General features: G+C 42.6%; 1 protein-coding gene across 1 annotated transcript in view; it reads right to left on the bottom strand.

Annotated features, from left to right (window-relative positions):
* LOC119771888 (receptor-type tyrosine-protein phosphatase F-like) overlaps positions 1-12,370 on the bottom strand; it is a 122,442-nt gene that overhangs the window by 90,875 nt on the left and 19,197 nt on the right. The window contains 2 exon segments of the mRNA XM_038268120.1: positions 2,950-3,138; positions 4,256-4,397. Of these exon segments, the coding sequence (XP_038124048.1) occupies positions 2,950-3,138; positions 4,256-4,397 (331 nt within the window).

Raw genomic sequence — 12,370 nt, 5'->3', positions numbered from 1 at the left:
AAACAGAGACCGGCCACTGGAAGCTGTGTGGCCCCTGGGGGGTTTCTAAAGAGCACATCAGCAGTTTCCAGAGGCTGACACTTGAACATATGAGCACCTGCCATGACATTCTTCTATTCCTATATTGAGACTAATTTCTTTTTTCACTCTTCAGTGTATGTCTTTTTCCTTGCTTAACATTTTTTCAAAGGCTAAATATTTCAAGCGCTTTATTTCAATATTTGCCTCCTCTTCTAGTGGTGTTAGCCATCAGCTTTTAATTACACTACCTTTGCTACAAAATTAAAAAGTTCTTAAGTTTGTTTGTAAACGCACATAAAATGGGTAAAGAGTGGAACGTTGACAAAGAAACCCATCGTCTATATGTCATTACTGTGTCATGAAAACAGAAAAAAAAAATATTAAAAACCATTTTACTAAGTTCTGGACTTCAAGGGTTTGTTTTTAATGTAAACTTTGTTATCACGAAGGCAAGGCCAGCGAGCCAGGGAGGAACTGGTCGATCGGCAGGTGCAGGTTTTAAAAATGATATTAAATCTCCTCATCTGCTATTCAACAGGCTTCACCAGCAACGCTGTGCTGGGTTTGCAGCTCAGAGCTTTTTCGAGGTGGGATGTGGTCCTTTTGTTTTGCAAAAGTGGAGCACGGTTCTGGGATTGCACCACATGTAACGTGACGTCCAGCTGGATTGTTGGGTTCTCCGTGAGTCCTGACCCAAGTCCAGGAGGCAGTGGGAGAGAAATGCTTTTCTCTTTGGATTTCAAGCTGTCGCGGGGGAGGGGTTAGAATGTGACATTAGGGGTTGATTAAAGCTGAGGCTGGTGTTTCAGGGCCACTATGACCCTTGGATTCAACACCTTAAGCACTGAGGGACTTGACATTTTACACACGCGCTTTTTTTTTCCAAAAAATATAAATATAAAAAATATGACCACGGATATCTGGGGGACAGTGATTGGCCTCCATGTTCTGAATGCTGGCGTACCATAAAGAATAAATGATGAACAGTTTAGTTTGTGCCTTCAAGTCGTTGCCCATAGGAAGACGTTACTGGAAATAACCTAACGGAATATCTTCAGAACGGCTCCAAATGACATTAAACTCATCTGGGAGAGTAGAACATGATGGAATAATGGAAAATCAAGGGCCGATGGAAAAAGAACGAAATTCCCCTTTAAGCCTTAAAACTTGAACAATCCTCAGAGACTCTTGAAGGGACTCCTAAAAGCCTCTCTCCCCTTTTCCTTTGCTCTTATTTACTTGTGCTAATTTTCAGTAATGTTTAGTGTTTCTGCATAGTTATTAGAAATAATAATCCTGTGTGATTAGTAGCTAGTAAAGGTACCATTGTATTTTAACCCGTGGTTTTTGTGTTCATTTTACACGGTGAACGATTTATCACTGGATTCACTCTTCTTTTAGTAGCATCCAAATGAATGAGACACATTTATTTGGTTGGTGATTAATAACTCGTCTGATAGCCATAATCAAAAATTACTAAATTGATGAAGGCAACTTAATTTTAACAGCCGGATTCAGTAGTTCAACCTTTTATATAAGGGACTAAAACCCCTGGTTAATAAGCAAATTACAGTTATAATCAATCAACTAATAATCAATTGTTTTTATCCGTAGTTTGTATGGCCTATTGATTAACTATAACTCCCAGTTCTAGTTAGCCAATCAGTCACCATCTAGAGGGAAAGGGTCTAGAGATAATTTAAAACAACTTTTTAAAAGCCACATTAGATAAAAAACCTTAAGCGCATTCCTTACCTCATTCTTTGTGAACATTTATTTTTCTCTATATTTCATTATTGACATAAAAACGTTTTTATTAACCACCGGGTGAATGTCTGTGAGAGATACTGTTTAGGACCAATTTCACTGTGGTACTGGGACGGAGGACAGAAGACAGTCCAATCACAATGGTTAGAACATTTGTTTAGTTATGGTATGTGATTGAACAACATCGTGACCTTGTTCCAGATAACTGGTCTAATTGTGTTCTGATTGCCTGATCATGACCCGTTCTGCCTCTGGACCTCTGAGTCTGCCTGTCCCTGTTCTGATCTGTTTGCCTAATCTGTCCTTGGACTCCTGCTGGATTCTGCCTGTTTACCGAACACTGGAACTGCTTCCTGATACTGCCGTGGATTTCCCCTCTGCACCTCCTTGGATCTCTGATCTCCTGACCTCTACCTCTGCTGTGGCTTCGTGATCTGGATTATCTTTCCTACCTTTGTCTGCCCGGATCTGATCTCCTGCCTGTTCTCCGGGACTTCAGCATCTGGGACTATCAGGGCTCCGTCCGATGCCGACTGGCTGGAACCAAGATCGTCCTCTGGTCACAAACTGAACTTTAAGACCAGGTTAGTGACTCATGTGTTCACTATCATCCTCCGCCATATAGGCATGGTCACTAACCTGTGTTCTCTCCCTGCAGAGATTCCTGTCTTAGACGCTTCCCTTGAAATCCATTTATTTAAAAAACGTTAAAAAATCCAACTCTCTGTCTGGTTCGAAAACTGGGTCCAGTGTTCTGAGCCTTGACAAACTCTCCACATTTGCTTTTTTATTCCAAGATATTGCTGCACAGATCTGCTAATAGTCAGATCATTCAGATTGATGGGCAGCAGTTAATTTAATGAAAAATATATTATTTACCCAAAGAATTCATTTTTGGTCATTGAAAGTAAATCAAACATTTAAAAAAAATTTCCTGACAAAACAAAAAGGACATTTGTCAATCTAACGCCGAACTCCACCACAGATTATGCTCTCCTTCACTGAAAGAGGGATTAAGGATCACATGCAGTTATTTATTTTTTTATTCCTATGCAGCTGATTATCCGTGTGGTTTATTTTATTGGGTCTTCAGCTAAACCTACTTTTTGACAAACGTCCACATTAGATTTATGTATGAGGAGATGCAAGAGACTGCTTCACCTGAACGCAGCTGTTTAATCCGCCCAGCACTGCTGCTGATGTCCACAGGCAACATATCTTTGAACCAGAAAATCTCAGGGTCAGGGCTTCCGCTGGCAGCACACAGCATCGTGGCTGTATTGGTTCGCTCCACAACCTTCAGCTGGGGCCCCATGTCTATGGTGGGGAATCCTGCAGGTATCTGGTCCTCTGTTTGGAATCAAGAAAACAGAAAATTTGCCCAAAAATGTATTTAAAACCATAAACACAATCATGTTTCTCTATCCTGATGTGGAATTACTATTGCAGTCCATTCATTTCTAAACCATTTCTTTAGTCTAACCGTGACCCCTACCCTAAACCTAGACTCAATTCACTCCTTAGTCCTGACCCTAAAACAGCATCGGTGGGGGACCAGGGATTGGTCCCCAGGGTTGCCATGGGATCAATTCCTGGTCCCCAGGAGAGATTTCAGTCCCCACAAGGTGCTATACTTATGGAAAATGGTTCCTACAATGGCTGCACAGTGGATGAGTCGGTAGCACGGTTGCTTTGCCGAAAGAAATATTCAGGATTAAGGCTTAATATTATGAGAACAATATTGTTGTAAGTTGAACTCATAAAATAAGCATTTGTTAGAAAAGTGTAAATGTTATCATTCTATTTGAAGTTACAGGCTTCTGGCCTGTTAGGAATGCTGTTGTTTGTGTAGATCAGAACAAGGCTGAACATCATGATGTGAGGGCTGTTGATGTCTCATTTGTCTCATTTTACTTTGCAAAGTAAAATAACATGCAGACTGTAGAGTTAAATACTTTTTTCACACAACAACACCCTTTTTTATTTTATGCTGTCTGCAAAATGCCAGCAAAGCGATATCCTCTGCTTGACACATTGTTTATGCCAGATCTCAAAAATAAAGTCAGACACTGAGACAACAACACCACAGAGGGACTAATTATCAGGAAAGAAAGCAAAATAAAACTTAAGATTTGCACGTTACCATATCGGCTTGCACTGTTAAATGCAGTAAATCCTAAAAGGAACTGATGCACAGCGAACCAAGATCTCAGTGTAGAGAAATAATTTCTGGAGAGGACTATATAATGTTTAGGAGTTCTTGTTTAGTGGTAATACTGAGACGATAACCTCAGACATGACCAAAGAGCCAATGAGGCAGTGAGGCAGCCACCTACAGCTCCATTAATAATAGAAATCACTCATTAATGTAAAGGTTTGTGAAAAAGTATGGAATAGCCTTTAAAATCCCACAAAAACTATTGTCTTTGAAGTGAGTGGGAGGCTAATTGAAAAAAAAAACCCTCACCCTCTAGGACAATAAGCCTGGCAGGTGCAGAGATCTCTCCAGCACTGTTTGTGGCTGTGCATTCATAGACGGCCTCGTCTCTGCTGGTTCTTAAGGGCTGGATCCGAAGCACAGAGCCCGACTTGTCTTCAAAATCTTTTACCTGGCAACAGAGAAAAAAAGCATTAAAAACAACCATCCCCTGTGCATGCATGGGTAGTCTGGCTTATTTCAACCCAAACTGTGCCTGTCGAGGTCCTGATGCTTCATTTTTGATCCACAATAATGTCAGCAGTCCAGTGAAGCGTGGCCAGATGCGTCTGCTGCTCCTGTGTTCGATGCCAGAGAACGGCTTTGCTATATTAGTAGTTTGAAAATGTTTTGAAGTGAGAAAGTCCTCCTGAAAACATGGTCTGTGCAGTCAGTTCATCCAGATTACCATCCTGCCTTCAAAGATTATTACAGCATATTAAAATACAAACTTAAGTAATTACTAGTAGACAAACTAGTAAACAATCTGCTGTTATTAGAACCAAATGAAAGGTACAGTGTAGTGTTCTACATATCGAGACATGGCTGTGAGTTTGTATTCAATGGACATCTCTAGGGAAAACAAAACCCTACAAAAGGCATCTTATTTCTTTAGGGTCTCCCTTAGAAAAAACTTCTTCAGACCTCAATTAAACAGTCGATTCAAGGAACAAATGAAACTGTTTACAAAAGAAGGTGAAAAAATAAAGAAGCTAATTAAGAGATATATATACATTTATGTCTCACTGTATAATTTAATTTCTACCTACATACACTCACCGGCCACTTTATTAGGTACCCCATGCTAGTAACGGGTTGGACCCCCTTTTGCCTTCAGAACTGCCTCAATTCTTGGTGGCATAGATTCAACAAGGTGCTGGAAGCATTCCTCAGGGAGTTTGGTCCATATTGACATGATGGCATCACACAGTTGCCGCAGATTTGTCGGCTGCACATCCATGATGCGAATCTCCCGTTCCACCACATCCCAAAGATGCTCTATTGGATTGAGATCTGGTGACTGTGGAGGCCATTTGAGTACAGTGAACTCATTGTCATGTTCAAGAAACCAGTCTGAGATGATTCCAGCTTTATGACATGGCGCATTATCCTGCTGAAAGTAGCCATCAGAAGTTGGGTACATTGTGGTCATAAAGGGATGGACATGGTCAGCAACAATACTCAGGTAGGCTGTGGCGTTGCAACGATGCTCAATTGGTACCAAGGGGCCCAAAGAGTGCCAAGAAAATATTCCCCACACCATGACACCACCACCACCAGCCTGAACCGTTGATACAAGGCAGGATGGATCCATGCTTTCATGTTGTAGACGCCAAATTCTGACCCTACCATCCGAATGTCGCAGCAGAAATCGAGACTCATCAGACCAGGCAACGTTTTTCCAATCTTCTATTGTCCAATTTCCATGAGCTTGTGCAAATTGTAGCCTCAGTTTCCTGTTCTTAGCTGAAAGGAGCGGCACCCGGTGTGGTCTTCTGCTGCTGTAGCCCATCTGCCTCAAAGTTCCACGTACTGTGCGTTCAGAGATGCTCTTCTGCCCACCTTGGTTGTAACGGGTGGTTATTTGAGTCACTGTTGCCCTTCTATCAGCTCCAACCAGTCTGGCCATTCTCCTCTGACCTCTGGCATCAACAAGGCATTTCTTTGTGTTTATCAATTGGTTTATTTATATTTTTTGTCTGCACAGCCTTTGTCTGGAGATCTCTCTGCTCTTTTCTGTAGTTTTGGTGAGTCTGATTGGTGAGTGAAAGTGAGATATGGTGTGAAGTTCTTATGAGATTGTTAAGTTCTGTTTTTGCAACCTATTTTTTGACACAATTGATCATTTCCTCGTTTCTTCGACTTACTGTTTATTCTCCACCTGTGTAAATAAAAAAAACAAATACTGCCCATCCCTTGTGTTTGGCTTGGTAGATCTCGGCATGCCATCAACTTCAAAAGTAGATCTTGATTTAAAAAAGGGTGGGCACCCCTGATTTAGACGTTAATAAACTGTTTCAGAGGAGTGATCATAGCGCTCTGCATCAGCAGTGCTGTGTCTGACTCACTGCCAGCTCCCAGATCAGCTTCTCTGATTGGTTGATGCGGTGCGTCCAGCAGCTAAAGTTACATTTTTCCACTCCCAGCAGCTGCTGCTTGTGAAGCGTTTCACGCACCTCAGATGCTCAGATGCGTCTAGATGTGCTGATCCTGATGCTCTAGACGCTGCAGGACCTTCTGATGCACCTTGATGCACGTCAACCATTGACTTTGCATGTGAACCAGCTGCTTTTGCTGCTTGAAGCGTGTCCGGTGTGAACATAGCATTAAACACCAATGAGAATAAAGCTGATCACTACATGGTTTCAAACAATTTTAAACTGTATTAGTGGTAGAGGTTTTATATATATATATATATATATATATATATATATATATATATATATATATATACTAGTAAAAAATAAACAGCAGATTTGGTTTGGCTTCAAATGAATCGGCTGACCAAAGAAAATCAGGCCCTTAATAGAAAAAAAAGACAAAGCATCAACATTTCTACATGGAGACCTGTAACCTTTACTTAATGGATGTATCATTTTTATAGTAAATACAGAGAATCTTAGATTCAGTTAGGGCTGCAGACTGTCACTAAGCATTTTAATCTGTCATTTATTGTATTTATTCAGTGGCGGCAGCAGCGTGTTTTCCAGCAGGAAGTTTTAGCTAATTTGGCTTCCAGGCCAACGGCAGCAGTGAGATCTTTCTGTGGAGTCAGCAGTAAACCCTGCGGAGCAGGACTGAAAATAACAGCCTCGCTGGGCTCTCTCCATACGCAGCAGAGGACTGTGAAAAACAGAGTTTGCAGAAGACAGGATCTGATGGCTGTTCGACGAGGAAAGCTGTGAGCAAACAGCTCAGGTCAAACATTTGTTTGGTAATAAAACAGTAGAAAGAAACTGGCTAAAGTTAAACAAAAGAACAAGTGAGTTAAAATCCCTCAACAAGACCCCGAGATACTGAACCTCCTCCACTTGAGACAAGGACCCCTCCTGACCTGAAGAGGGGAGCCTTTCTCCGGTGGAGAACCATGGCCTTGGATTTGGAGGTGCTGATCCTCATCATGACTGCTCCACAATCGGCTGCAAACCGCCCAAGTGCACGTTGGAGGTCCTGGTTTGATGAGGCCAACAGGACAACATCATCTGCAAACAGCAGAGATGATATCTTGAGGTTCCCAAACCGGACACCCTCCGGTCCCTGGCTGCACCTAGAAATTCTGTCCATAGATGTAATGAACAGAAGCGGTGACAAAGGGCAGCCCTGGCGGAGAGACATGCACCCGGAACAGGTCTGACTTAACCAAGCTCCTGCTGCAGTCATACAGAGGGCGAACAGCCCTTAACAGAGGGTCCCAGACCCCATACTCCCGGGGCACCCCCCACAGGTTACCACAAGGGGCACGGTCCAACGCCTTCTCCAGATCCACAAAACACATGTGGACTGGTTGGGCGAACTCCCATGAACCCTCCAGCACCCCATGAAGGGTATAGAGCTGGTCTAGTGTGCCAGTTGGGGGTAAAGTTCTTTATTTACCGATCAATCTACGTTCCCACCCTTACCTATGGTCATGAGATCTTGGTAGTGACCCATAGAAAAAGATTGGAATTACAAGCAGCCGAAATGAGTTTCCTTCGCAGGGTGGCTGGGCGCACCCTTCCAGATCGGGTGAGGAGCTCAGAGTAGAGTCGTTGCTCCTCCACGTTGAAAGGAGCCAGCTTAGGAGGCTCGGGCATCTGTTCCGGATGCCTACTGGTCGCCTCCAGGCATGTCCCATTGAGAGGAGGCCTGGTGGAAGGACCAGGACACGCTGGAGGGACTATGTCTCTGAGCTGGCCTGGTGTCGCCTCAGGGCCCCCCCACAGCAGCTGAAGGAGGTGTGTGTGGATCAGGAAGTCTGGGCATCTCTGCTTAGACTGCTGCCTCCACGACCCGGCCCTGATTAAGGAGGAAGAAATTGGACGGACGGACGGACGGACGGACGGACTGGTCCACTGAGCTCCACCTGAGCTTTGCTTCAGCTGCTGATGATGTTAAAGGAGAAGTTCGGTTTTTTACACTTTAAGCCCATTTTCTGTAGTGTCCAGGATGAAATCGAATGATCGACACCAAAAGTTTGACAATTGGTCCTGTCTCTGCTTTTTGGCTCATTTAGAATCCCCCCCTGGCTGCTTCAGAATGGCTAGCATAGAGCATGTCCGATAATGTCCTTAAAACAACCTTAAACGTTCTTTTTTTAAAATATGCTACTCACCGGGTCGTCAGCGCTGTTCAATGACGTTCCAAAACAAGTTTCGTAAAGAAAAAACGTTCCTGTAGTGTTTTATTTAGCATTTTGTAAATCCCATTGAGTTCTGTTGGAATAGTCAATATTCCGCTGCCACCGGAAACGGAAATGGGGCCTGTTTACACAGTTGTAGTCTTTTCGCTTCACTCTGTGTACTCCGACGTCGAGGTGCTAACGTCTCTGTTAAACACTTTAAAAAACTCTGAAAATGGAATACGAAAGGTGGATTCTTGATTCTCGACGTCGGAGTACACAGAGTGAAGCGAAAAGACTACAACTGTGTAAACAGGCCCCATTTCCGTTTCCGGTGGCAGGGGAATATTGACTATTCCAACAGAACTCAATGGGATTTACAAAATGCTAAATAAAACACTACAGGAACGTTTTTTCTTTACGAAACTTTTTTTGGAACGTCATTGAACAGCGCTGACGACCCGGTGAGTAGCATATTTTAAAAAAAGAACGTTTAAGGTTGTTTTAAGGACATTATCGGACATGCTCTATGCAAGCCATTCTAAAGCAGCCAGGGGGGATTCTAAATGAGCCAAAAAGCAGAGACAGGAGCAATTGTCAAACTTTTGGTGTCGATCATTCGATTTCATCCTGGACACTACAGAAAATGGGCTTAAAGTGTAAAAAACCGAACTTCTCCTTTAACATGAACAGAGACCTGAACCAGGAAGCAGGATTAGAGTTAACTTCAGGTTCAACTCAGACTTTCTGGTACCACCAAGCTGGATTTCTTTCTTAGCGAGGCTGGTCACCATGGTAACATACTCTGAACAGCTAACCTGCTGTGGGTCAGGCTAGCTGTTTAGAATGGATCTGAATCCTGGAAAACGCTCTACCTATCAACCAATCAGCTGACGTGTCCTTTGATTGAAGACAAGATTTAATTCAGAGGGAATAAGAAAAAAAACAGCATCAGAATAAAGGAAGCAGTTAAAATAAAATATGTTCTGAAGCATTACCTATCTGCCCTTACCCTTGTTTGATTTCTAATAGTTTATTTATTTATCTTTTTCCTCCTTTTTTCTCATTCACTGGTTTCTGGTTTGATATATGAAGCTAAATAAAAATAAAATGAAAAAAAAAATGTAAATAGAAATCGTAGTGCAGATTGTGAATCCTTTGGATCACGATTAAAGACACTTAGATGAGTGATACAGGTTTTTATGGAGGGACTGGGAGTTTCATCATGTTGGCTGTTGGACCTGCAGGAGTTCAGTCGTCCCCGTATCAATGACTATTTATGGACATGCAATATTATACAACAGGCAGCTTCATGAACGCTGTCAGAGACGCTGAACCGCTCTGGAAAAATATAGTCTGTGCAGGCACCCATCAATGTCCAGCAGTGTCCAACAGCTCCCAGCAGTGTCCTCCCATGTCCACCAGCGTCCATAAGTCTCCATCAATGCCCAGCAGTGTTCAACAGCGTCCATCAGTCTCTATTAGTGTCCATCAAATGTCCATCAGTGTCAATCGGTGTCTATGAAGTTTCCAATCAGCGTCCAGCAGTGCCCACCAGTGTCCAAGGGTGTCCATCAGTCTCAAACAGCATCCAGCCGTGGCCATCAGTGTCCACCAATGCCCAGCAGTTTCTATTAGTGTCCATCAAGTGTCCACCAGAGTCCACCATGGTCGTTCAGCACCCACCAGTGTCTACCAGCATCCATCAGTCTCAGTCAGCGTCCAGCAGTTTCTATTAATGTCCATCAAGTGTCCATTAGTGTCCACCAGCTTCCATCAGTGTCCATTAGCGTCCATCATTGTCCAGCAGTTTCCATCATTGTCCATCATGTGTCAATCACTTTTCAGCAGTGTCCATCAGTGTCCAGTAGAGGGTTACACTGGAGTGGATTTTCACTCCTGTCCCATTCCACTCCCACAGAAAAAATATGTGTCCCGTCCCACTCCCATTCAGAATGACTGCGGCACTCCCAATGTTGTCTTCATTAAGTGTTCAGGCAATACACTGAACCGGAATTTCTATGAAGGGTTAGTTAGGTTCCTGTTTTTAGCTCGAGTAAAGGCCAGTTAATGTAAAAGCAATAAAAATAAATAAATAATAAAGTAACAAACAAGGAAACAGACCATGCTTATCTTATTTGAATAAACAAAATGCACAATGCTGTCTTTTACAAATTGATTGTTTCCTTTGAACAATGGAGTTACTTTTAATTTTCAAATTGCTGAAACTAAAAATAAAAATCCACCTAAAAAGATCTATGCTCAGATAAACTTCCAGACTTGACCATTTGTAAGAAAATATCCACAAACTAATTAGGGTTTACTATCTAAACTAATATATTATTTAAGCATTAAACACATTCTTGGATGAGTCCAGGAACCTTATATGTTGCTATGCAGGAACAAGATGTCCTCTGGACTGAGGTTGGACCGTCTCTCCTCAATCAGTCTTCCAGCTGCAATGAAACTCGTTGCTGGGATTGCTAGAAGCTTCTTGGCAAGCCGGCACTAGCCCACCTGACCTCTCCTTCCAGAAGTCAAAAACTGACTGGACTGCCATGCAAGTGAGTCATTATAAATATCAGTCTGTTAAATGTATAAGTTGGCCGATACATACAGTATATATACGGTGCCTTGCAAAAATATTCAGCCCCCTTTGAACTTCCCAACCTTTTGCCACATTTCAGGCTTTAAACATAAAGATATAAAATCATAATTTTATATCAACAAGTGGGACACAATTATGAATCGGATCTTTTTGAAATTTATTGGATATTTTAATGTTTTTTTAACAAATAAAAACTGAAAAATTGTGTGTGAAAATGATTTAGCCTCCTAGGGTTACCTTCTGCTGCCGTTCCAGCTGCAGCTCTCTCGTCTCTATCAGTTCTGCTCACTGAAGGACTAAAATGTTTCCCATTCTTCCTGCAAACAGCTGGAGCTCAGTGAGGGTGGATGGAGAGCGTCTTTGAACAGCAGTTCTCGGTTCTTTCCACAGATCCAGGATTGGATTCGGGTCTGGACTTTGACTAGGCCATTTAAACACCTGGAAGTGTTTATCTGTGAACTGTTCCATTCTACAAAAGGTTCCTGTCTAAGGCTACGTTCACACTGCAGGCCTTAATGCTCAATTCCCATTTTTTTTGTGAAATCGGATTTTTTTGCATGTCCGTTCACACTTCCAAGTATATGCGACTTGTATGCGATCTACTGTGTGAACTGAAAGCGTTCAACCGAAGTGTCCCGCATGTGCACTCGAGGACGCAATGACGTCACATGTAGCAAGCGTCCTCAGTGTTTGCGGAAGTAAACATGACTCGTAATACCGCAGCGTATATTGCATTCTTTAAGTTCTTCTCCAACAGGAGCAGGCACATTACGAACAAAATCTTTTTAAGAAGATCAAAAAGAAAGAGAGCCAGATTTCTTGCAATGCCGTTTTGTGGGGCAGTAATAGCAATGTCCGTAAGTCAGCAACCTCACTTTCTCTCCATTGACTGCTCTCTGTTATCTTCCGCCATGGTTGTTAGTTTTTCCCGCCTCCGCTTAGTAGGACGCAGATTAGTAACGTTTAGTAACATTTGTCAAGTATCAATGACGTGTAGGTCGGATGAATGCGACCTGGCCGTACAGACACAGGTCGCATTTGAAAAGATCAGATACGTATCGGATTCAGGACCACATATCCAAGTGGCCTGGGTCGCATTTGAAAAAATCCGATCTGTGTCGTTCAGACTGTCATAAAAAGATCAGATACAGGTCACATATGGGCAAAAAAATCGGAATTG

This window comes from Cyprinodon tularosa, unplaced genomic scaffold, assembly GCF_016077235.1.
Source record: "Cyprinodon tularosa strain WSP-4 unplaced genomic scaffold, ASM1607723v1 ctg693, whole genome shotgun sequence".
NCBI lineage: Eukaryota > Metazoa > Chordata > Actinopteri > Cyprinodontiformes > Cyprinodontidae > Cyprinodon > Cyprinodon tularosa.
This window is presented reverse-complemented; position numbering and strand designations above follow the sequence as displayed.